Here is a 27590-nt window from a genome sequence, read left to right on the forward strand (position 1 = left end):
CGGGATAAATCTGACATTAAAAATAGTCCGGAGGCATATTTCACCATGAAACGGCTATGGCAGCAATTAGACATATTGGATTTGTTTGACCCCTACGAAGCATCTAGACCCCTAAGGTTGACAATCCTTCCTGTTTGTATGCGATACAGCTTTCGTACTTTTTCCAATATAAATCCGGCGTTGGATCCCTGCATGTGTTGACGAACTGCGACCGACTGCGAATAACTGAAGCGGACTGTACAGCAGCCCCCTTCTTGAAGGCGTTGTGCAGTGGCTGACAGATGTGACCTGTCAATACAGCTATGCCCATACAAATAAATTTGGCTTGCCTAAGTCATAATCTTTGCTATTATTTGACATTTAAAAATGTGGCTAATTTTGGCCTTAACAAAAAGGCACGACTCAATTTAAATTAAGGGTGGGAACTGGGAACCTTTTGATACCTCACATTACGATGCAATTTGCGATACAAAGCTCACGATAACAATGATCTCACGATATTGCGATACAACAATTAGCGATACATTGGTCAGGAAATCATTGTAAAAAACAACTAATAAACAAGATAACAATCTATCTTCATCCTCCTGCTGTAAGTTTATCACCTACTGTCACGGACCCATTGTGTTATTCCCCCTTTCCGCCATCGCGTGTATTTTTGTTTGTATTTAATAAACCTTTGAACGCATCCCTCCATTGTTTTGTGCTTTGAGGTTCAACCTTGTTTCCGCAGTTGCGGACCCTAACATCGGCAACAAAATAAACCACACATTTCCAAAGATGGACAATGGACTCTCTTCCTCGGCTCTACGATCCAGGAGCAATTTAATTTTGTTATGTTTTCAGTTTAATTTAGCTATTTCAAGGTTGCTATGTTGATAATTGCGATGTTTGTTTACCGCTGTTCGTCTTTCTGCGAAGAAAGAGGAAGTAACGATCGGCCCGCCATGATATTTATGAATTTAACGCTTGCTTTCACATACGCCTCGTCCTGGGAAAGTCCCGGACATTGTACTAGGATGCGACTCGTTAAATGTCTGCGTAATCTCCGTGTCAGTCGACCCGGGAAATTGCTTTTACATACAAGGCCTGCCCTTTTAAATCCTGGGATTTAAACAGTGTTTTGGTGTATGTGAAAGGGGCTTTAGTAATTCATTTTCTGCTTAAAGGGCCTATATAAATATTTTTTCTCATGCACTCATATTTTTTATGTATTTTATTGTTGGTTACAATATGGTTTAATGACTTTATTTTGTACTAAGACAATAGAAGCAGACATGTCTACGATTATTGATTAGCATGTTAGCAAAAATATAATTTCCCTTCAGGCCCCCTAACTCTAAAGTTAATTTTAAAAAACCATGAAGGGTTAACCTTTCCCTCTTATCAGGAATTTCTACTGGTAATGAAATGTTAAACTTGTGTGACTAACAAAATCAATGAACGGAGCCGTTGTTGCATCAGAGTTTTTATTTAAATTAGTGTAATGGAAACCTTAGATGGATGCTTGGAAGTTCAACTTAGGAAAAGGATCTTTAATAGCACGGGGTGATGTAAGGGCAATGAAAGAAATAATAAATAATGAACGAACAAAGAAGCCGAGGTGATGAAACTCTGGATGAAAACAAAAGGGAGCAGCAAGCTAAAGAGGTGGGCGGTTAGTCTTCATTAAATGTCGATTAATTAGAGTACAGAGAAACACAGATAGACAGAACCACCCCCAAATGAAACAGAATATTTACACAAAAAGCAAAAAGTGATAAAACGTAACGGGGAAGCAAAAAATTATAAAACCAAAACATTTCACAGGAAATACAAAGTGTCTTTGAACACATCACTTCCTGAGCTCTGTGCCAGCTGAAAAAATGTTACAACAGTTTAAGAAATCTCAGTACATGATTTAAAAAAAAGTTACGTTTTTAACGTTATAACATAAGTAACAAAAGCGAGAACTTTGACTCCTTATTTAGTAGAGAAATGTTTTAAAGTCTAGTTCAGGTATAGGGAACTTTTTTTCCCATTCAAGGGCCATACTAAAGTGATGAATCTGATACAACAGCCACTTATTTTTTTAAATTGTGAATGAAATATTTTGTTTGTTTTTTTCATAACAGTCACTGATTTGTTTTGACGATCAACTCAAATGTGCTTGCAGAGCCATATGTGGCTCACGAGCTGTAGGGTCCCCATCCGTGGTCAAGTTCTACATCAACTTTTATCCGCCAATCAACATTCATCAATCGAATAGGAAGAATAAGTAAAAATATTTGTTACAAAGTAAAAATCCTCATCTCAGCACGTGACTATATTTAGCTTACATACAGTATGGAATGCTTCACCACTTGCACTGAGCGGCTTCTATCAAATTATGACACCTACAGCTTGTCAAGATCTGTTTTAAGACCAAACTTCCACATTGTGCTGCCTATCCAGTCAAGTGAGGAAGGCTTACCAGAACTGTGGAAGCAAAAATTGTCAGTCCTCGGAGCTAAATTCAAGTTTGAAAGCGTAGTTATTTTGGTACCAAACCCCCTCAGAAAAAGACAAACTGCTGAAATGCTTTGAGTGTTGATGTTAACCTGAATTTAGCCCTGAGAAAAAAGTGGGGGGAAAAAAAGCAAACAAACCAGAAAGCACAGAAGAGGCAAAAGGCAGTTTAAAATCTTCTAGAGTAGACAACACAACATAGACAGTTACGGTACAGTTAGTATTTGGGCAATATCCACCACCATGAAATAATGAAATCAAGCAAACAATTTTAATGAAAATGTATTTACTAGGGGTGTAACGGTACACAAAAATCTCGGTTCGGTACATACCTCGGTTTTGAGGTCACGGTTCGGATCATTTTCGGTACAGTAAAAAAACAAAATGTAAAATATAAATGTGCTAGTTGTTTATTACACACCTTTGTCCTTTCAACAATAGGAAAATTAGCCCATACAAAGCTAGAATTCTGCTAAAAAAAAGTAGCGGGTCTTTAAAAATAATCCAACAACAATTTGCCTTTCAGACCCCGAGTATTGGTCGGCTTTCTTTCTGAAAGAAAGAAGAAAAAAGAAGTCCTGTGCTAAAGAGAAAAGCAATCCCAATGACAAATATTTTAACATGTATTTTACAAATGAAATGCCTCAATGAATCATTTTTTCCCCTTATGAACGGTTTTCAAAAGCTTTATTGGTGGATTTTCGCAAGTTAAAGCGCCACACAGAAATTAATAAATCTAATTGTGTAAGCAGGATCTGTGTATTATTCTTATTCATTTTATGTAAATGGGCTATCATTTATTTTATCATGTGTTTATATTTGACAAATGTGATGTAGTATTCATTTATATTGTATATTTTATGTTGTATAACTTTAGTTCCTATGTGAATATAAGTTCCTACTTGTTTTGTTGTGGTAGGAGGGTTTTGTATTTAACACGGGGCCATGTTGGTTATTAGTATAGCAGAGAAGACAGCAGTAAATCAACAAAGACAAGTCAACTGTGCCCCGATCTACCACTCAAGAGATCTGATGGACTCAAAAAGTGGGTTACGATTAGAGGCGTGCAAAATTTCCGATTCTTAGATTATTCGCGATTCGGCCGTGGAAGATTAGAGAACGATTCACAAATATCCAAATTCCGATTATTGAATTATACCAGGTAAAGCGGAAGTAAAACACAGTCAGTGCGGTCTTTGGGACGCAATGAGGAACGGACCGAGAGTAAATATCATGTTCAACTCATGCCGCTAAATAAAAAAATACAATCATACCTGACTGCGGCTGAGAGGCGCTACAAACAACGCCCAGTTGCTAGTTGCTACAAACATACGGCTACAGTAGATATCATATATATGTAGAACTAGATGCAAAATGACAGACGACGTCGGTGTTAGAACCTGTATTATTGAACAGAGACACGAAATGACAGACTTTCCGGCGTAAGTAAACAGCCGCCATCTTAAAGCAAGTAGACCTCTCTACAAGGTTCTGTTGTAGCGAACCTGATTAACTTTTTATCTAAAATACTCCTAAATCGGCAGAATCTTGTCTTGAATCTATCTTTAAATGATGAAATAGTTTTAAAACTTTGACAAAAGTAGACAGAAGGGAAATTATGGAATAACGGGAGTAATTTTAACAACTGTAACAGTTGATTCACAACATTAAATTAATTGAATGTAGTTTAAAACTGCTGATATAGAATGGGGACTGGAGTTTTTTATTTACTGTTATTTTCGTATATTTGTTTACTGTTATATGTTAACTTGATACTGAAATAGTAGTTTGTTTTAGCCTGAGAGGATTTTTGAATAATTTTGGAACTAATGTACAAAACATTAAGAAAAAAAAAAAAAAAAAAAAAAAGGGAGGGGGATGCATCAATAATCGTTTTATAATCGAATCGGTGCCTCTGAATCGTAATCGTAATCGAATCGTTAGGTGCCCAAAGATTCCCAGCTCTAGTTACGATTGCATATTAGTTTGAAAATCGACCGGATCCACCGTATTTTTACACGAGTGACTTCCGGTCTGCCCGATCCTAGCTACCGGTAGGAGTATTGACGCAGGAGGGTCGCGTCTCGCGTCAAATAATAAACTCGTCTAACACGCGGCCGCACTGTGACTGGTGTGCATTGGCTGATTGACTTTACCGCCCGCGTTTCACTGCGTTCTCGCGGCGGCCACGTTGTCACGCCGTTGACGTTTCTGGGTTATACTGTCCTACCTCATTATAGTAGAGAAGACGGAGTAAATATAATCTACATAAAGAAACTGTAACCCGATCGACTCACAGCCTTGAAAAGTAAGGGTTACATTGCGTTAGAAACTTGTTCGGTACGCCTTCGTTCTGAACCGAGCACCACGTACCGAAACGGTTCAATACAAATACATGTACCGTTACACCCTTAGTATTTACGTACCATTTATAAATCCTAAATACTAATCATATAGCTTCACCATATTGTGTAGAACACAGGTGTCAAACCGATTCCAGAAAGGGCCAAGTGGGTGCAGGTTTGCTTTCCAACCAATGAAGAGGACAACTTTTCACCAATTAGATCTTTTACATGTGTAATCAGTTAAACTTTGTCAGGTGCTGCTTGTTTCAGCAGGAAGTTCATTGGTTAAACTCTCTGCGTTGTATCGGTTGGAATAAAATCCAGCACCCACCTGGCCCTTCCTGGAATCGCTTTGACACCTGTGGTGTAGAATATCTCCATCTTCAGCAGTTGTAATACGTTGATGAAAACAATTTGCAGTCAATAGCCCCTTTCACAGACATATGGCGGAAAACACAGACAAGACTGAAAAAGCAGTTTCTGCTCTTGCACGCCTTTTTAAAATAAACTGCTGTATTTTAAGCCAAAAGTACTGTTGTGTTTGATAGAACAATATGTCTATATGCTGCCACAGCAGATTCATGGCGCATTAAGCCCCCGAACTATTTTTAATTTGTCCCTTTAAACTGGAAACCCCCGTTTACAGACGTCGCGCAACCGCTTTTGTTTCAACCCAACCATAAAACGAAGGTAATTAATTATATTTATTAATCAAAATGTCTGTCATTTTTATCTTAGAATCATTAACTGATTTGTAATATTTCGTAAAAAAAAAAAAAAAAAAAGACTTAAAAAAATTATTCACTCGCATATTTAACTTTTAAACAAATTACGTTACAATGAAAAAAATGGCGTCCGTAAAAAAGTCATGGCTATCTACCTCATAACGATCGATTAATTGTATTTTTTTGTTACTGCCACATTTTCCCCAACATGTTAGATGATAAATAATCGATCCAAACAAAGAAAAATTGAAAAAGAAAAAACCTTTAAAAGGGTAAATACATGAAAAAGAACATCTCGACCACTCCTTGATGTCTGCGATTTCTGCATCGCGACCCTTGTTATATTACCGTGCTTCACCCATAAAATCCCCCCAAAATCCGGCTGTGGCTATTCACATCTGTGTCTTGACACTAGATGATACATACCACATGGAGTTTTTGGATCGAAACCAGGTTAGTACGCGAAAATATCTCGTTAAAATCATGGCGTCTTTAATTCTGCTGCCGCGTGCTCTCGCCTCCAGTTAGGGTTTTGCTGTTAAATTTTTTTTTTTTTTTTTTTTGAAAAATGCCCTCCTGTTTAAAATTTTTCTTCCCCCAGAAAATAGAAATTTTAAGCTTTCCAATGATGTATCACACATGCATATAGGACAATTTCGAAATTCGAATTTCGGAGGTCTTAGAGCGTAACTTCAAGTCACCTGAGTGTTTTCCACCATCTACCGGTAAATTCCTGTGTAAGGTAATGTGGGATTTACTTGCCTCATTGCTTTCACACAAAGAGAGATATCCCGGGAATTACGCGGGTTGGACACTTTCACATACTTGACTCGTGTTGCCGACTAGGTGCTCTCTGTGCGGGGAGGGCTGCTGGTGCGATTTTATAACCCGGACATTACGTCATTTTTTGTCGGCATCGGCTGTCACAATGTTGGTCAAATCGTGTTTTGTTACAGAGCCGGTTGTGGGAGTGTTCCCGATGCCGTAACTGCAGCCAATTCAAGCTCATCAAGACTGTATTAAAGCCCAAGTGATCCAAATGAAGGATGCCGAGATATTAACTTGCTGGGCGCCATTCGAGACCTTGTACTCTCGAATTTCGTGCATTTGCTAGCTTATTCATCTCCCTCCCTTGTTTTGAAATCCCCTATGTTGTGCTGGTATTTGAGGGTATTTGTTTTGTTGTCTTATCGGCTCTCTGCCTACCGCTTAGGTTAGTATTATTGATCCACGTCGACCTACTGTCACGGACCCATTGTGTTATTCCCCCTCTTCGGCGATCGCGTGTATTTTTGTTTGTATTTAATAAACCCTTGAACACATCCCTCTGTTGTTTTCTGGTTTGAGGTACTGTACAACCTTGTTTCCGCAGTGGCAGACGCTAACATCGGCAACAAAATAAACCACACATTTCCAAAGATGGACGATGGACGAATCAAACGCATGGTTTCACACATGCCTCATCCTGGGAAAGTCCCGGACATAATAGTAAGACGTAACCCGTTAAATGTCCGCGTAATCTCCGTGTCAGTCGACCCGGGAGATTGCTTTCACAGTACTATTGATTCACAGCGATCTACTGCCACGGACCCATCGTGTTATTCCCCCTTTTCCGCGATCGCGTGTATTTTTGTTTGTATTTAATAAACCCTTGAACACATCCCTCTGTTGTTTTGTGCTTTGAGGTACAACCTTGTTTTCGCAATGGCGTACCCTAACATCCGCAACAAAATAAACCACACATTTCCAAAGATGGACGAATCAAACGCGTGCTTTCACACATGCCTCATCCTGGGAAAGTCCCAGACATAATACTAAGACGCGACCCGTTAAATGTCCGCGTAATCTTCGTGTCAGTCAACCCGGGAAATTGCTTTCACACACAAGGGCTACCCGTTTAAAATCCCGGGATTTTAACAGTCTTCAGGTATATGTGAAAGGGGCTAATGAGTGCCTGAGCTCTTCACCTACATGGACAAATTTAACATTCCTCCCTGGGAATATGTTGCCAGGCCTTTGAATAATATTCTTTATCTTTGTCTTAAAAAAATCTTCAACAAAATGGAGAAAGTCCACATGAAATGTTCTTAATTTAGGTCAGAAGTTTCCACTTCCAACACTTCCAAAATTATCAAAATTGCCACCGCCTATATACAGTACCTCTGGATCTAAGAGTGTTGACTTGATCATTTATGTACACTTAACAACTCACTTCATGAGGTTCAAGCTAATCTATAACAAAAAATATGAGCAAGTAACGTGGGCCTTTGATATAAAATGGTCCAGCACAACAGAATAGTTTTTCTTTTTTGCAAACACGGTACATGTTTATGTCATTTGTGCCATTTGTAGGAAAGGAATGATAAAATAAATATACATGGCACTCGAAGATATGAAACTGCCTCTCGCATTGTCAAACAACTATTCAGTGTTTTGTTGCCTGAGAATCAGTCCACAGTTGAGTCATGATAAGTATGCGACTGTTGGTGTCAAGGAACAAAAATCCATTAAACTGCTGTGGCAAGAAGAAGTCTTTAATACTGTGAAGAAGACTTGGAGGAGGCGGCGCTCCAAACACTTGAGGATCCAGCCCTGGAGAAGGGTTTCAAAGTCTCAAACCCAGTACTGGTTCTTTTTCAAGACCGGAGTGGTTGTCCGACAATCCTGCACCAGTTCCGGGTCGGCCTCTTTGGAATCCATGTTGGACATGGGGATGTTATTGGCCGGGTCGGTTTTCCGAAAGGTCTCTGTGCCAGCTACCTCGCCATTTTTCGGCTTGGCTGCAGCCGCCGTCTGGACGTTGTGCTTGCCCGTCTTGTTTTTACGGATCAGGTAGTACGCCAAGAGGGCTGCCAGGAGGAGTAGAATCAGGATGACGAGAATGGGGATTAGGATGGACCAGACGTTGCCGTGTCGAGAAACCACTGGGTTCCTGTGAGAGCCGCTGTCAGAGGGGGATGCGGTGGTTGCATACCCGTGTGGTTGGTCCTGGTTGGCTTTCCATCGAGGGATTTCAGAGGTTGTAAAGGGGTACACACCCTCCTTGGGCTTGTCCTTACCGTCCTTTGCTGGTGTCTCTGAGGGGACTCTCAGGAGAGTGGCAGGGTAGACACCAGAGGCATTGTAGGGGCCAGTTTGAAAGGAAAGAACACACTCTGCCGGGGGAACCCCGTGAGCTTTAAGCAAGAAGCGGGCCTCATCCTGAACGACCTCATCTCGGGATCTAGGAGACCCTTTAGGAATTTCTACAGCAACACGCCCTTCATCCAGGTCCCTCTGGCTGAACGACTCCACCGGCTGGCCCGCACCAGGACCGCCAGACCTGACAAATCGTGCTCCTTGTGGCTGCTGGATAACCGTGAACATAGGGGAGGTCCTGGTCTTGTTCGCCAGAGGCGTTGCATCCAAAAGCTTCCTGTCAAGTTGAACAAGAGAGCCTTCGGGTAGGAGAGGATCCTGAGCGATCTTGGCCAGAGGTTGGACTGTGATGTTGAGGACGGATGACACATTTGCTGCCCGACTGCGAGCAACGAATGCAACGCTGTCGCGAGGCGAAGTGGACTTCACAAAGCGGACGCTAACTCTTCCTTCTTTGATCTGTTTCTGTGTGAAGGCTGACGTGGGCTGCCGGTCTACCATGACTGCGGCATACTTGGGAACACTTGTAATCTTGTAGAGGACGTCCTCTTCCACTGGACCACCGGTGGTCGCTCTCAGCATCTCCTCAGTCACCAGAGTTTCGTCGTCTCCCTGCTTCACCTTGATCTCCGGTGCTTTGTCCAGAATGAGAGTGCGAGCTAAGGTTCCAATGTGAAGCGTTTGTGGTTCTGTCTGATGTTCTCCGTCTGACACGACAAATTCCACAAAACCGTCAGAAAGACTGCCGTCACTGTGAAAGGCAACCTGTTCACTGTTTATCATCTCTTGGGTGAACTCAGATAGGATATCCATGGTGTGGGCGTCAACCAGGTGCCCATTTTTTGGAGCTTTGGTCACCTTGAAGTGGACTTCATCTGGGGGGCTGTCTTCATCGTGTGTGTTCAGATGCTTCTTGGTCACGATGATCATAGATCCTTGCAGAACTTCCAATAACTGGTCAATGGTGACGACCTCGGGTGGCTCAGATCCCCTTCGTTTGATAGAGATGTTAAAGACCTCCTCCAAGACAACGGCGTCAGATGTCACACCATCAGCACGAGACCTCAAACGGGCCCTGAAGGAAAAGCTGTCGGAGGCGCCTGCGGAATCATCGTGGAGGTACTCCAGGTCTTTGCTGTTCACATCCCCCTGTGTGAAGTAGGGGGAACCCCTGGGAAGGTCCCGGCCCCCCAGGTTTATACGTCCATGGGCAGGGAATTTTTTCATCTCAAAGACAACGTCCGCACTATCTGGCTCAGGAAGACTGGCTTGGAGGTTAGAAGCATCAAGGATTGAATCATCGATCGTTTTCCTTTGGCCTTGCACGATTTCCAGACCTGAGTGGAAAAAATGAGCACATTAAAACAGCTCTAAATGATCCAACAATGATTCAGCTGTTATTTCATCTGAAGAATGAACAAATTTGGCAGCCAATACAAGTGAAACAGCCTTCAATTCATGGTTGTCACGCACACCGAGAGACACTACACTGCTTATCCTGTTTAAGCTCATGGAAAATTCTTGGATCGTTCCCCAAGGTGAACTACACCCAAAACTGGCCATTAGTCAGTCATTCCCCTGGTATCTCTGATGAACTCTAACATCACATAAAGGCAAGGCATGATGATTGAAAATTTTCAGTTCTAACAAACAGTTCAGTGGCATTTGCGGTTGTTTGTAAGCCCAATTAGCAGGTGGCCTTCTAAATCCTAACATTAAAGTGCATATGACAAGAAAAAGCATGTTTATTTCATTATACACGCGGTACTTTATGCTCCTGAATGATATGGACGACTTGGATGTGTGTGGAAGCGATCGCTATATTTAATTTTTTGAATCCCGCGCCATGAAAATGAGTGACTTCCGGCTTCGGTCTTGCATTGAGGAGGAGGGCGCTGTGACGTGTACAGATGAAGGCGTCCTCTTCACTATACGGCCGTTCTGTTGTGTATGAGGACTAATGATTCAGCTGATTTTGCGGATTATTACGTTTATTTTTCGCATCACGCCAGCCAAATGGCTGCAGAAAAATCTTATTGTATGAGGGACAGGCGTGTGCGCCTTTTTGGAGTTTCCCATTCCTGTGGATATTGGCCAAAACAAGCCCTACTACTGTGGGACCATTGGACTTACAAGGAAGTGAGTAAACATCTTGTTTTGTATTATGTCAAATACGAATACAGCGATTACAAAGTAAACACTACAAACTTTCTTTAAATAAAGGACTACTTACGTTTGATCATTGATAGGCATGTAAAAAGCTCTCCTCATGCACATTAGCTGCACGTTAGCTGCACAACAACTGCAGCCACCCTCCTCCGGGGAACTAGCTGTAAAATGCTCTCCGCCGGGCGGTTTGCCGATCCGCGAAGACAATCGACAACCCAGTCGTCGTGTCAAATAATCCGGCCTAGTTATGTGTGATTTTGCGCTTCGAAGACTTTAACACATCACTCGGTTCGGGTTAGCATGTCGGCTAGCTGTCACGCCTCTTGGTTTGTTTACATTCTCTGAAGCCGGGGAAGGGAAATGACATATGTCCGATTCAGGTGTCATAAAATATCGTTCGGGAGGTGCGACAGTAAAGGTGAAGTCGACAGTTTTGACCATTATGGAGTAATTTTGCCATGTCGTCCTGAATAAGTGCATTTTTATTATTTCATATTCCATTTAGCACGAGACTGTTATTTGTCATGACCATGCCATTTATTTAGCAATTGGGGAAAATACTTGGATAAAAAGAATATCCTGTAAAAATATTGAAGTAAAGCGACAGAAACAATGACATTTTGCAGCTCTCTTCGTCGCGTTTTCCTCGTTGTGAATAGTTCCCCCTCGACGGGCTGACTGGTTCTTCTCAAGCCATTTATTTAGCTATTGGGGAAAAATACTTGGATAAAAAGAATATCCTGTAAAAATATTGAAGTAAAGAGACAGAAACAATTACATTTTGCTGCTCTATTCGTCGCGTTTTCCTCGTTCTGAATAATTCCCCCTCAACGGGCAGAATAGTAAAACCAATGAGTCCAGTCTCCCGCTGACGTCATCCACCTGTTGGGGACGCTAGAGCCCTAAAATGGTAGGCGTGGCTAACCGGCAGATTAAAAGACTGATTTCTCGTCATCTGCGCTTTGCAAAATTGTTGTATATAGTCGAATCGTCTCAAAATATGATTCTAATTCACATAATAATGCTATTTAAGACATTTTTTCTCCTGTCGTATGCTCTTTAAGGCCTCTTTAGGAATTTCAGACCCACGTATAAAGTTATTTAAAAAAAGGCCCAATTTCGGAAAGAAATGTAACATACATGTTGTAAAGTATTTGAATTTTGGCATGAAAAACAGACATTCACCTTTGTTCTTCCACATCTGTGAAGAAATATTGCTATGCGTTGCATAGTAGGAGACAATGATGGGCAGCACGTGGCGCACATCCGGGGCAGGCTGGGAGGACAGCATGAGCTCCACAGAATCCTTCACCACCCAGAAGGGCTCCTCGGGCATCTGGTGCTCATAGAAGATGGCTCCAGACTCAAGCTAGGGACCAGGAGAGACACCGATTCAGGACATATAGTACAGTTGGACATGAACTTGTCGTTTTTAACAATGTTGTCAAAGGTCTTTCTGCAGAGCTCATTATTCTTGTCATTTTGGTGAGCTCAGCTGACATTTTTCAGCCGACGTCTTCTTTCCTCTGGAGTTTAAAAGGAACCACAGTGAAAATAGCATCCCGCATCTCATGATTTCGCATCGGAATGTGGTAGCTTGTGTTTATTTTTCTGAGGTCACCATGTCCTGAACCCAACATTCTCTCACACAAATGCACTTTCAAGTAAAATAATAAATGCGCGCAAGCACAAATACACTGAAGAATTCAAATAATCAAACTGAGACGCTTCTTCTCAGCAGTTTGCAAGCAGAGCTGTTTTGCTTATCCAACCCAAGAGTTGATGGATGTACTGTGCATATGAATACCGTTGTCTGCTTGCTTTTCTTTGAAACTAGAGTCTAGGTGTGTAGCCCAAAATAACCCACTGAGATTTCGGCTTCGCTAAAATGACACAAAAATGACTTTAAAACATGATGGAAGACTTCCTGTTTTTGCTCTCTTTTACCTCCTATTTCTTTTTGTAAATTTAAAATTACAACCTAACCATCTAAATTGAGAAATAAATGCTAGAATTTGTGTGAATTTATAGAAGCAAGACACATCAAGAGCTTTTTAGAGACACTCCCAGACTGGCTTTGTAGCTAGCATAGCATTGGTCGGGACATGTGCTAGCAGTTGTCTTCATTGTTTGTACATTTACAAGTCTGTAATAAATTATACAACTGTTAGTGATGTATCACTGAGACGTTTTCACAAGCGTGTGTGCGTAACATATGGCGGCTGTCCCATTTTTATGTGTTCAACATATGACCACTTGTACTACTACATAGTGAGTTGAGTGAGAGAAGTGGCTCTTTGATATTGCACGTTTACGCCATCTTCTGGTTCGGACAGAGAACAGGCTGTGACGGAAAATATTTGGACACATTTTATCGTGCATTAGTAAGGGCTACAGTAGGTGCAGGTTTTCATTACAAATGATTAAAGGGGACCTCAGACTTAAAGACTTGTAGGCTCTATTAAGCCACAATTGTTCTCTTTTACTAAAATATGGTAATAGAAATGCATGAAATATTTCCATTGATTTAAAAATCTGTGATGTTTAGCACATGTTTTGACCCACAGAGGGCGCCATGTTTTACGCGCAATAGACACTCGGGGTGATGACGTAGTTTGTCACTGTAACTCGACGAATACTACCGGGTTACTGTGATTCCTTCTCCGCGTCCAACACATGCACTCATCGGTTAAAAGCGGCGAGTACTTACTGTTTCTGTTTTTAATTGAGTCTTTTATTACCTGTTCATTGCCTCAAAATACTTTTTGCATGTGATTCCTTCACATAATTTTAGGCATTGTGTTTTCTTGTGGTAGCTATAAAGCAGATCATTAGTCACATAGTGTATTTAAACCACCCTTATTTGCAGTGGCGGACTTGGCAATTTTGGGGCCTAAGGCAAACATATACAGGGGCCCTCTTCATGGGTCAGGGGTTAAAAAGGTGAGAAGGGTGTGGAGGAAATATGTTCCGGTACACTAGGGCTGTCCTAAACGACAAATTTTCTCCTGATTATTCAGCCGACTAGTTTTATGATTAGTCGACTAATCTAATCATTTTCTTTTTCTTTCTTTCTTTTTTTTTTTTTTTATTACTAATTTAGCAATGAAATTTTTGTTGACGCTTGTTAATTCACAAAGCCATTTTAAAAGTACAAATAATCATGTAAATACAATAATTAATCACAAATAAACAGGTTAAATGCTGATAGCATTTACTAGTACAAAAGAATGGAAATTAAACAGATTCAGAATACTGACATTGCATTATCTATCTAGCATTATTAATATAGTATACTACTATGTATAACAGTAGTATAATAATTATAATAATTATACATTGCCAATCATATTTGTCATAAAGAGTGTAATTTGAAAGCTATTTTTAGTGTAGAATCTGTATTCTGTAGTATTTACTCTACATATTATAATATTAATTCTGAGGTATGTGGGATTAACTCCAGAAATCGTTACTTATATGACGAACATGACGTGCTTGTTTTTTGAAATGTTCACCGGAGGTACGTTCGCTAAACCACTAACCGAAAGCTTTAGACTCGGTAAGAAAACATTCTTCGTCATTGCTTGTGGTGTCACCAATAGATTTAATTTTTTTTTCGTTAGCAAATGCTGTTAACCAGCTGTTGAGTGTTATTGCATGACTGATTGGAACTGTACTGCATTGTTTCGCCACAGGGTGTGCTGTCGTGCATTTTATGTTCGGTGTGAAGAAGAAAGTTAAAAGAGGCATTAGCAGCCTGTTCTCAACTTCTACCTCGCTCACTGCACTTTGGCTCTCATGGAGAGCACGTTCGCTCATGTGTTCGAAATAAACGATAGCTGACGTGCAAAGTAGCAAGTATGCTGTAAAAATAGCGGGAGAGCTAATTGCAGCTAACGAACAGCTAAGTGGAGCTAAGTGATGCCAAACGGAGCTAAGCGAAGCTAAACAAAAGCTAAATGAAGCTAAACTACTGATAGTCCGTCGTCGTGGAACAGTCCATTGTAGTGCGTGTGTGTGGGTGAGAGATAATATAAATGCAGCATTCAAATTGCTTTCTTTTTTGTTTTGTTATTTGTTTGTTTGGTATGCTGACATAATTTTACATGACGAATAGTTGGGGGTGCTGCTGGCTCCGGTGGTCCAAGCCCTTGCTCATTGTGGCAAGGGCAGCTGGTTGGGGGCCCCCAACAGGGGGCCTAAGACGATCACCTACTTTGCCTGAATAGTAGATCCGCCTATGCTTATTTGATATACATTTAGGTATTTTCTTATGGCATCTTTAGTATGTTCTGTCTGTATGCGTCTAAACAAAACAAGCTGAAAGGGCATGGTAGTACTTTGGGTGTCAAATTCGCCTCTTGTAAGATGTTTCGTCGATGTAGCACATTTTGGCAGCTTGGTTTTGTCCTACTCTCGTCTCATCTCATTCCGTCTTTCCTGTTCATTTTGCTTTTGCTGCTCGTTTTGTGAAATATCGACAGTGCTGTCATGCTCATTAATGTTCCTCTCGGCTTAAATTTGAAAGGGTTGAACAGATGACATGTTTATATCGTTAGTGTGACGTCACTGGCAGTTGTCGACGTCAACAACAATGGCGACCTACTAGGTAAACTAATTTTACAAATTGTATAAAAACGAAAACATCAAGAGGGGTTTCAATATCAAGTTATTTTAACTCATAAAAACGTTTATCTTTTAAGAACTGCAAGTCTTTCTATCCGTGGATCCCTTTAAGAGGATACCTTTTCACTAATCTGGTGTTTTACATGAAGAAAATTCATTGGTTAAACTGTCTGTGCTGGATCAGCTGGAACAAAAACCTTCACCCAGTGTGGCCTTTTGTGGAATAGTTTGGACAACCTTCGATTAATTAATCTATTTGTAGTAAAGGTTTACAAAACAGAGTTCGAATTAAAACTGTGATAATCCTGTGCCTCTGGGTTGAATGAAATTTGTAGTTTTTATCCTTGAACCACAAGTTCTTGGAGTTGCTTTGGCAACAATTTTGCTTTGTGCTATGAGCAAAAAGTGGACTAACTAGCTTCAGGCTATATTGTAATATATATATATATATATATATATATATATATATATATATATATATATATATATATATATATATATATAAGGGGTGTCAAACGGTTAAAATTTTTAATAGAGTTAATTACAGCTTAAAAATTAATTAATCATAATTAATCGCAATTCAAACCATCTATAAAATATGCCCTATTTTTCTGTAAATTATTGTTGGAATGGAAAGATGAGACGCAAGATGGATATATACATTCAACATACGGTACATAAGTACTGGATTTGTTTATTATAACAATAAATCAACAAGATGGCATTACCATTATTAACATTGTTAAAGCGATCCATGGATAGAAAGACTTGTAGTTCCTAAAAGATAATTGTTAGTACAAGTTATAGAAATTTTATATTAAAACCCCTCTTAATGTTTTCGTTTTAATAAAATTTGTAAAATTTTCAATCAAAAAATAAACTTGTAGCGCGCCATTGTTGATGCCAATAATTACTTACCTATAAAATCAGTCGCACCCAAGCGCCAGCAGAGGGCGACAAAACTCCGAAAAACACAACAAGTACACATTTCCCTGTGTGTGCTGTTATTTTAATGTTTGAGCGGGGCATGTGCGTTAATTGCGTCAAATATTTTAACGTGATTAATTAAAAAAATTAATTACCGCCCGTTAACGCGATAGTTTTGACAGCCCTAATATATGTGTATATATATATATATATATATATTTTTTTTTAACACTGTTTAACATAAGTTTTACATGTACATATTGTAGATATTGGTTGCCAAAAGATGAGTCATCTAATAGCTGAGCAGTGTTGTGTTCATTCACAGAGTAAACTAGTGTTTAAACCGCGATGAAGAATGATACTTTTATATTTATTATTATGCTCCTTAATGGAATTTGGTACACACCTGACAGTGAATTTTTAATACAGAAGCAGTCGAAATGGACTCTGCCAATGTATCCAAGGCAGAATATACAATTGCAATTTCTTGACCGCACCTGTGTTTGCGAGAATCTGCTGATTTCCTCCATTTGGTTATTTTCGTTGGCCAGAATGAGTCTTCCCAAACGAGGAGGATGGACCAGTGAGTAGCTGATCTCGTTTCCGTCCTCGTTCGTCACCGCACCTAAATTGGCACTTGTGATGGGCTGCCTCGTTCCTGAGGGCACACACACGCACGTATTCACACACACGTACACGCACAGGTAATCAGTGTAAAATTAACTTCCAGGCAGTGTAGTTAAGGAGACTCCAGAGTCTGTTTAATGTATGTTTTATATGATTTCATATATAAGTGACATGATTATTAGGTTCTAAAACACTCAAGGGTTTATAAGATTAAAACACTTTTTTTTTTACTCCTTATAAGTAGAATGCACTCTGATTAACCCTTTAGAGTGCATTAATTCAATACTAAACCATTGGCAGAGCGAGACGAATGATCGCTGCCGGCTCGCCCAGTTAAAATGAACTGAACATCTAGTGGCGTTAATGGTAGTGAAAGATGCGCATTCACAGCTAGTCCTCACAGTTTTGAATTGGACATCTATACTTGTCAATAAGAGATAATACTATGAGATAGAAAATAAACCTTAGAGTGTTATTAAGGCCAATAAGCAGAATGTATTTTTAATTTTACTTGACACATATGTGGACATTATATTTTGGGTCATGTAGGCCATACTTGTTTACCAAATGTTAAATGTGATGTCCAAGTAGTGTATGGATGCTAGCTGTTTATGGGGTAATGTATTTATGTTTCTATTTTAAATTTTGAAAAACAGTTACTTGCCCATGAAGAATTCATTGAAAAACTGGAAAATGATGTACAGTGGGGCAAATAAGTATTTAGTCAACCACCAATTGTGCAAGTTCTCCTACTTGAAAAGATTAGAGAGGCCTCCAATTGTCAACATGGGTAAACCTCAACCATGAGAGACAGAATGTAGAAAAAAAAAAAAAAAAACAGAAAATCACATTGTTTGGTTTTTAAAGAATTTATTTCCAAATTAGAGTGGAAAATAAGTATTTGGTCACCTACAAACAAGCAAGATTTCTGGCTGTCAAAGGGGTCTAACTTCTTCTCACGAGTTCTAACGAGGCTCCACTCATTACCTGTATTAATGGCATCTGTTTTAACTCATTATCGGTATAAAAGACACCTGTCCAAAATCTTAGTCAGTCACACTCCAAACTCCACTATGGCCAAGACCAAAGAGCTGTTGAAGGACACCAGAGACAAAATTGTAGCCCTGCACCAGGCTGGGAAGACTGAATCTGCAATAGGTAAAACGCTTGGTGTAAAGAAATCAACTGTGGGAGCAATTATTAGAAAATGGAAGACATCTGGGGCTCAATGCAAGATCTCACCCCGTGGTGTCAAAATGATAACAAGAACGGTGTGCAAAAATCTTGTTGGTTCTGGTTCTGGGGGGACCTAGTGAATGACCTACAGAGAGCTGGGACCACAGTAACAAAGGACAGTAACACAATGCGCCGCCAGGGACTCAAATCCTGCACTGCCAGACGTGTCCCCCTGCTGAAGAAAGTAGATGTCCAGGCCCGTCTGCGGTTTGCTAGAGAGCATTTGGATGATCCAGAAGAGGACAGGGAGAATGTGTTATGGTCAGATGAAACCAAAATAGAACTTTTTGGTAGAAACACAGGTTCTCGTGTTTGGAGGAGAAAGAATACTGAATTGCATCCGAAGAACACCATACCCACTGTGATGCATGGGGGTGGAAACATCATGCATTGGGGCTGTTTTTCTGCAAAGGGACCAGGACGACTGATCTGTGTAAAGGAAAGAATGAATGGGGCCATGTATCGAGAGATTTTGAGTGAAAATCTCCTTCCATCAGCAAGGGCATTGAAGATGAGAAGTGGCTGGGTCTTTCAGCATGACAATGATCCCAAACACACAGCCAGGGCAAGAAAGGAGTGGCTTCGTAAGAAGCATTTCAAGGTCCTGGAGTGGCCTAGCCAGTCTCCAGATCTCAACCCCATAGAAAATCTGTGGAGGGAGTTGAAAGTCCGTGTTGCCCAACGACAGCCCCAAAACATCACTGCTCTAGAGGAGATCTGCATGGAGGAATGGGCCAAAATACCAGCCACAGTGTGTGAAAAGCTTGTGAAGAGTTACAGAAAATGTTTGGCCTCCTTTATTGCCAATAAAGGGTACATAACAAAGTATTGAGATGAACATTTGGTATTGACCAAATACTTATTTTCCACCATGAGTTGCAAATAAATTCTTTAAAAATCAAACAATGTGATTTTCAGTTTTTTTTTTCACATTCTGTCTCTCATGGTTGAGGTTTACCCATGTTGACAATTACAGGCCTCTCTAATATTTTCAAGTGGGAGAATTTGCACAATTAGTGGTTGACTAAATTCTTATTTGCCCCACTGTCACTTGTTGCATATTTCTCAGACAGAAATGATGTGACAAACAGTATGCTGTAACTGTATATACAAGTTGGTGTTAATAGCAAAGTATATACATTTCCAAACAGTATTTTTGTAGAGAGCACACATTCTACTGTACAATAACAAAACAATTAAAGTGGTACTTCAAGGTACGATAGCTTCTGTATACGAAAAATTAATGTTATGAAAAGTATTGAAGCTTTTCCTGCTTCATATTACGAAAAATATTTAATCATACGAAAGATAATTGGTACTGTAATAGAACATTCCCGCTCGCAGAAAAGTAACAACGGAACTGTGACAATAAATGTAAACAAAGGAAATATACACACCACATCGCTCATGTTTATGAAACAAAAGAAGAATATAACTTAAAAACAGCAAGATGAAATTGCAAGCAATGGCTGCCGAAGTTAGCTGGTCTTTTAGCACTCTGTGTTTGCTATGAGTTTGCTTAGTCATGTGATAACATCTGTAGAATAAGATGGAGCCTAACAAAGTAGTTACACTTAAGTGCCACTAGGGGACAACAAAGCATTACAAATGATGACAGGCAATCAGAGGACATGGCAACAAATTTAAAGAGGTATTTTAGTATAGCTTTGAGGGAATTAGGCGATATACATAAAAAACAGGATTCATTATACGGAAAATTCATAATAAGAAAGCCACTCCGAAACAAATTAATTTTGTATCTTGATGCACCACTATATAAATAATTGTGACACCTATTTGGAAAAATTTTGCTACATAAAACACTTAAATCATGTACCTAGATTAATAGCTAAAAACAAATACAATTCACTAATATATAAAAATACTGTGTAATAAACTAAACATGATCCTGTTAAAAAAAAAAAAAAAAATTAACCTATTGACTGATTATTCTCCGCTCCCTCCAGCCATTTGAAGTACCTAGCAGGATGCGAACACCTCACCTGGGAAAACCATGAGCTCCTCTTGCGTTACCATGGTGATGGTAAGGGGCCTGGCTGTGACAACAAAACTGTAGAGCGGGGTCGTGTGTTCGCCGTCTGTTACAGTAAAACTGAAACCTCCGGACTCTTCACCTAAAAACACCAAATTCAATATTTTTCCATTTTAAAACATCAACAAAATCATACTTACAAGCCATTATTTTATACCTGACAAAACATGTTTCTGTATTGGCATATCATTTTTTCAATATTCGGAGCTGACCCATTTTTTTCACAGGTCAGGTGTGTGAATATCCTCACCCTCATGAATGAAGATGACCTCCCCGTTGTCAATTTGGGCCTGCGTGAAATTGACAGCGGCCTCCTCGGGGAAGTCTTTGAACGCTACCATCCCATTTATGGGTGACTCCACATTGTAATAGACGTCCTCGGCGGGTGTGTCGCCGTCCTCGGTTTTTAGCATGCTGGACGTTATGTCGGCCTCCTCTCCAGCTAGGACCTATTGGAAGATTGGGGAGAAGGCATGGATGAACATGCAGCACTTTGGGAAATTTATGTGAGGTAATCACAGAAACTGCAAAGTGTTGAAAATAAATGACGTTTGGGAATATGCTACATTTTTGAGCACCGTGTTTGTGTTTGTTTTTATTAACATTTGAAATATTTGTGATTGGTTTGTTTATATGTGTGTATTTATTCCTGTTAAACTATAAATATAAATACAGTGTATCCAGAGGTTGCGCTAGACTTTTTCGTTGTCTGTCATTTTGACTGACAGGGTCATAAAAATCCGGTTATAATCTATTTTTACCCGTCACTTAAATTTTTTAAAATGATGATAATGACATTGTGGTGACCCTTTGTTTGGCATAATTCACCTTCCGTACTTGTTTGTCCATTTGGCCGAGCGCGTTACCGGCTACGACAGTCCCGTGACAGAGACACTTAAGAGCCGCGCGCGGTCCCCTCACTATCCACTCGCTCTCGCTATATGATTGGCCGAAGAGTCGAAATGCTCTCCCGTGAAATGTTTAAAAATGTTCCCTTTGTTACTTCTTGCGTTCGCTTATAAGTGCCCATTTAAAAAGGAAAAGCGATGGATGATACTACACACAGAGCGTATTATTAACAAATGTTAAAGTTGTATAATCATATAGCGAGAATAAGAAACGTCACTGACAAGCGCAGGCCCCCGCGAGTGGATAGTGAGGGGAATAGGATAGTGTGCCTACAGCTAACAAGACTCTTAACATTGCATACCGCTTCAACATATTCAATAGTATTTAGTTTTCATTCATTTTAAATTAATATTCTGTCCGAACAAGCTTAACAGAGAATCCACACCGTGCCATCACACATCAAGCAGATGAATATGTAACTTTTTCTCCGCAGTGACAAAAACAGCTGGCTGTGGCCCCAGTAGGTAGGTAGCCTACCATATGTAGCATATGGAACAATGAAATTAACAGTTCACCTGCTGTGGCCTGAACATAGTCTCACACTTTCCTCCTGGTGCGCATGGACTTGAATTGCGTGCCCGCTTGTGCAGTCCCTGTTTTTTCACCTTTTTTATCAACACCATCGTCGTTTTGGGGCTTTTTGAAGAAACTTCGGACACTCAGTTGCCTTGACATTTTTCAGAGTAAGGCCAACGACGTCATGCATCAAGAGAGACAATAGCTAATTAATATAGTATTATATACTTCAACGGAAACTAACCCATAATATTGTTGGAACTCCAATCTGAGTTTCGTTGTTATCTTGACAATGACAAATAAACTCTGAATCTGAATATGCTCACTCGCCACCCTGTGGTCTGGGGTGTGAATTGCAACCGGTCAAAATGACGGATGGACTTGTTTTTTCCGTCACCGTTTTAAAAAATCGGTCAACGACGGAAAATATTCGGTTAACGCGACCCCTGAGTGTATCACAAAAGTGAGTACATGCCTCTCATTTCTGCAGATATTTAAGTATGTCTTTTAATGGGACAACACTGACAAAATGACCATTTGACACAATGAAAAGTAGTCAGTGTGCAGCTTATACTAGTATAATAGAGTTAATTTATTTTCCCCTCAAAATAACTCAAGATATCGCCATTAATATCTAAACCCCTGGTAACAAAAGTGAGTACACCTCTTTGAAAAAACGTACATCCCTAAATGTCCAAATTGAGTACTGCTTTTCCCTCCAAAATGTCATGTGACTCATTACAGGAGTGCTGTCAGCATTGCTGCAGCGATTGAAGACGTGGGGGGTTAGCCTGTTCTTGCTCAGACCATACGCAGCACTCTACATCAAACTGCAGTGCGTGGCTGTCACCCCAGGAGGAAACCTCTTCTGAAGACGGTACACAAGAAAGCCCGCAAACAGTTTACTGAAGACATGTCAACAAAGCACATGGATTACTGGAACCATGTCCTATGATCTGATGAGACGGGCGGGCTTTCTTGTGTACTGTCTTGAGAAGAGGCTTCCTCCTGGGGTGACAGCCATGCACACCAATTTGATGTAGAGTGCGGCGTATGGTCTGAGCACTAACAGGCTGGCCCCCCACCTCTTCAATCTCTGCAGCAATGCTGACAGCACTCCTGTAACGAGTCACATGAAATTTTGGAGGGAAAATGACAAGCAGTACTCAATTTGGACATTTTGGGATGTACGTAATTTCTAAGGGGTGTACTCACTTATGTTGCCAGGGGTTTAGATAATAATGGCTATATTTTGAGTTATTTTGAGCGGAAAATAAATTACCTCATTTACACAAGCTGCACACAGACTAATTTTCATTGTATCAAAGTGTCATTTTGTCAGTGTTGTCCCATGAAAAGATATACTTAAATATCTGCAGAAATACGAGGGGTGTACTCACTTTTGTGATACACTGTACATACACATAGACACACACTGTATGGCTATTGTGGAATCACAGTTTAAAATATGTTGGGTTTTGACTCTCTTTGTCTAAAAGGTCCCCGACCCCTGCCCTAGACTGATGTACAGTAAATCGCAGGATATACTGTATACAAGAAACTATTTCCAACTCATACTCCCTCCTATGGAGGGTCTCCAATCAACTTAGGGCGCTTTAACACAAGCACTGTTTGGTCCTTTTTAAAAGGACCAGAGTTCTTTTCCTCAGATAGTCCGCTTCATTTTGTAAATGTGAACTCCAGTTCGTACCAAACAAACAAACTGTGGTCAGACAAAAATAGTGGTTCTTGGTGGGCAGTGGCCAACACAGGCGTAGCCTCCCGGAGCGGCCGTTTTGTGAGTATCACTCTCCTGGAAATGGCGACAATTTGACACTCCAAAAAGTCACAAAAATGAAAGCAATCGTATGCCTGTGTGACTTGGGGCACCACACGGTTCCCTTTCTTGGTTTAATTCCCCCCTATGTATTTTTATATACTGCAGGAAGCGGAAACCACAATCTGGGATACTTAATTTGGACATTTAGGGATGTACGTAGTTTCTAAGGGGTGTACTCACTTTTGTTGCCAGGGGTTTAGATATTAATGGCTATATTTTGAGTTATTTTGAGGGGGAAATAAATGAACTCTATTATATAAGCTGCACACAGAGTACTTTTCATTGTGTCAAAGTGTCATTTTGTCAGTGTTGTCCCATGAAATGTTATACTTAAATATATGCAGAAATGCGAGGGGGTGTACTCACTTTTGTGATATACTCTAATACTAAGAAAAATGATGGCCTATTTATTGTTGTTATTGTATTAGTTTTCATTTATTTACAAAATGTATTTTGCTTTTAATTTATCCAACTTAACGGTTTAAAATATCAAAAACATAATTATTTTAAAATAACGTAGTATACTATACTTTAACGTTTTAAAATATCAAAAATATTATAATTATTGTAAAATAACGTAGTATACTATACTTTTTCCACCATAATGAGGTCACGTGTATTTGATGAGACTTTACACGCGACGTCATTTTGCAGTTCTCAAAAATTACGGCAGATGGCGACATCTACCCGCTCCTCAAGAGTCATTTGCAGCCTCGTGTGGTTAATCAAACACCACGACCAGGTGCTTTTACAAATGAACGGATCGATATTTTTCTAACGTAAACGAATGGACGACATAAAACCAATAAACTGGCACAAAATGGATGACAGTCCCAACCTCAGACAGTCAGATTAACGCAGCACACGTTTATATTCTTGAAAACAATTTGAACATGTTTGAGGGCTGCTTCGTGCCTTTGAGCCTCCCCCGCTGTAATCTGTACTGTGACCTGCCTACTTGATTAAAATAACACCAAAATAAAAGACGAATAATCTGGCGGACATGGTATAAACGAGAAAGTGGTGAGTTGCCTGCTTAGATATTCATTATATTCCTTTGAAACCAGCATCTGCTGGATTGTTTTTCCACCATGAAATGCAATAGATTGTTATACTTCTTAAATTTTGCAATTCGGGTTTCTTTTGCTCTACAAATTCTGCTTAGCAACAATGGGGAAAGAAGCCAGGCGACCAGCAAAGAGAAAAATGTCTGTACATTTTTGCTTCCTACCAAGTTAGCTAAAACAAATGGTATATGGGGTTGTCCTGCTAGCATACCAAATTGTTGCTTTCTTGAAAAATTAAACCAAAATGAAACTCTTTTAACCTGGGGCAGTACTTCTCAATTATTTTCTGTTATGCCCCCCTTGAAAGACGGAAACGTTTCGCGCCCCCCAACTTTATGCTGCCACTGTAAATGGAATCATTTGCAGGGCCGTCACTAGGTTTTAAGAACAGGGGGGCTTAGCCCCCAGGAGATGCACAGGATGTAAGTGAACGTAGCATACAAGCACAAAACTTCACGAACAGCTAACAAAGACTGATAGTTTATTCATTATTATTATTATTGTTGTTGTTTCAGTCTATTTTTTTTAATACGCAAGAACAACAGGAACAAAATGTCTACAACTGCAAGTTACTTGGTAGATGGAAGATTTAAAGAATGCTGTCTGTTTTTAAGGGTGGCAAATCGGTCTATCACTATGTTGTGACTCTGACGCTGATGCTCATCTTTTTCAGTTGACATGTCTGCCTTTTTCTGAACCTTTCAAAATGCATTAAACAACAATGAATTTAAGTAATATCAATGCGTAAAGTGAGAAACACAGCTGATGCTCCAGAAGGAAGTCACCGCAAAGATAGTAGTAAAAGGGGTGAACACTTAACTCTATAAACAACCAGCACATTCACAATGCATTTCAGACTAACTAGCTAGGAGCAGCTAAGTAGCAGCATTATTTTCGAACTGGGATGTACCTTTTGACTTCAAACCAACAACAACAACAACAAAAAAAACTGTGATTGAAAGAACTGATCATTATTGATTTTATTTTTTAGAATGGCTACAATTTGCATGGAACACAAGATGAGGCCAGCCAGCACGCTAAGAAATCACAAAGAACAACAACTTCAGCATCATGGTATGTTTTGTTTACATAATCAGATTTCTCTCCCCCCCCCCCAAAAATAAAAAAAAAGCCAATCAATTTTAGTACTGCAACAGTATATAACAATCCATAATGTATTTAATTTAGGACTGTCAAACGAGTAAAATTTTTAATCGAGTTAATCACAGCTTAAAAATTAATTAATCATAATTAATCGCAATACATCCCATCTCTAAAATACGCCATATTTTTCTGTAAATTATTGTTGGAATGGAAAGATAAGACACAAGACGGACATAAACATTCAACATACTGTACATAAGAACTGTATTTGTTTATTATAACAATAAATCCACATGACGGCATTAACTTTAATAACATTTATGTGTATTTTGCATAGCTATTTGATTGGGAATGCCAGTTCTCTTTGCATTGAGCGCTTTTCTTTTTGTGAACATTGTTTTTTTGAGAGATAGGAATATTATTTTTGTTGTGCTTTCACTAAATGATACTGTAGCGACTTAACTGTGCGGCCCAAACGCATGATGGGAAGTTGGGCAACCATGACTGTCAGTGGTGGCTGCAAATGGTATACAGTATGTTCTGCGTTGTGTTCAATTAGGCGTGTTAAGAAAAAGATTGTGTCTTGCTCCGCCACAATGCATGATGGGAAGTTGGGCAACCATGACTGTTAGTAGTGGCTGCTTGGGCCAATAAAAGGTGCAGTCCATTTCTCTGCCTTTTCGGTCTCAATGTGCTAAAACGGCGTCATTGTAAACTCTCCATGCGTTAATTGCGTCAAATATTTTAACGTGATTATAATAAAAAATTAATTACCGTCCGTTAACTTGATAAATTTGACAGCCCTAATTTAATTCTAACAAATTAGCCGCCTTGTCTAACATTGGTTCAGCGGTTGTTTAACCACTACATGTCCTACTGAATATTGTTAGGAAAGATTTTAGATTTATAAATACAAATGTAATTTTGCAATGACAGGGTAAAATCTCTTGTGGTATGGATATGGCCCACGTGCTGTAGGTTGCCCACCCAGGTGTAAACAGTAATGGAGAACAGCAGGCTAGACCGAAAGGGATCAACAGTGATCTTGAACAGCGCCTTCGCCGAACCAATCTTAGTCATCATAACGTCTAATCGTCGGCCAGAAGTCACCGCGGACGCACTTTCTGCTTTGAATCAGCCTCAGCGTCACTTGCTGCGCTATCATGTTACACACAGCGCATGGCCACAGGCTAGCACAACACCGCTCCTTTGCCAGACACTGGAGGCATCATCAAATGGCGGAGGCTCTGGCGGTTTTTCCTAAAATACAGGTTGCCGGGGAGACGTGGAGCCGCAGTAGGAGGAACGAAGCAGGCTGAATGACACACTTGCTTTCCAGTTGTGGGAGATGATTACTCCTGAAATTTCCCAACACTCTAAACTAGTGATGGGTCTCTTCCAAACTCGTACTGAAGTCAAAAGTGACTGTTGGACTGACTTGGGCTGACATTATTTGATGATATATTTGTGAGAAAAATATGTAAACAAGTGCTTGAATGAAGTCACGAATTTGTAAGTACCGTAATTTTCGCACTATAATGCGCCCCTGACTATAAGCCGCCACCCACCAAATTTGACACAAAAACAACATTTGTTCATAGATAAACCGCAGCTGTCCTCACTGTACTATGGGATATTTACACCAAAAGGTATTAACCGTTAACACTTTATTTGACAGCGGCATCATATGACTGTCATAAGACCAAATGAACCACCATGAAGCTTTGAACCAATTGGTTGCAAAGCTTCATTGCTTCAAGAAGCTTCATTTGGCTATCACTGCTCCCTTGGGGGAGACAGTCAACCTCTAATGCCACCTGC

The 27590-nt window shown here is 39.9% G+C and overlaps 1 protein-coding gene across 1 annotated transcript in view; it reads right to left on the minus strand.

Moving 5' to 3' along the window:
• Positions 1-1460: 1460 nt before the first annotated feature.
• The window catches only part of cspg4 (chondroitin sulfate proteoglycan 4), a 157623-nt gene continuing 131493 nt past the window's right edge, over positions 1461-27590 (minus strand). The window contains exons 7-11 of the mRNA XM_057837467.1: positions 20584-20782; positions 20284-20415; positions 16915-17075; positions 12050-12233; positions 1461-10032 (exon numbers count right to left, since the gene is read on the minus strand). Coding sequence (XP_057693450.1) covers positions 8171-10032; positions 12050-12233; positions 16915-17075; positions 20284-20415; positions 20584-20782 — 2538 coding nt within the window. The 3' untranslated portion in view covers positions 1461-8170. The remainder of the gene's footprint in view (positions 10033-12049; positions 12234-16914; positions 17076-20283; positions 20416-20583; positions 20783-27590) is intronic.

Source organism: Corythoichthys intestinalis, chromosome 5 (assembly GCF_030265065.1).
Source record: "Corythoichthys intestinalis isolate RoL2023-P3 chromosome 5, ASM3026506v1, whole genome shotgun sequence".
In the NCBI taxonomy this organism is placed as follows: Eukaryota; Metazoa; Chordata; class Actinopteri; order Syngnathiformes; family Syngnathidae; genus Corythoichthys; species Corythoichthys intestinalis.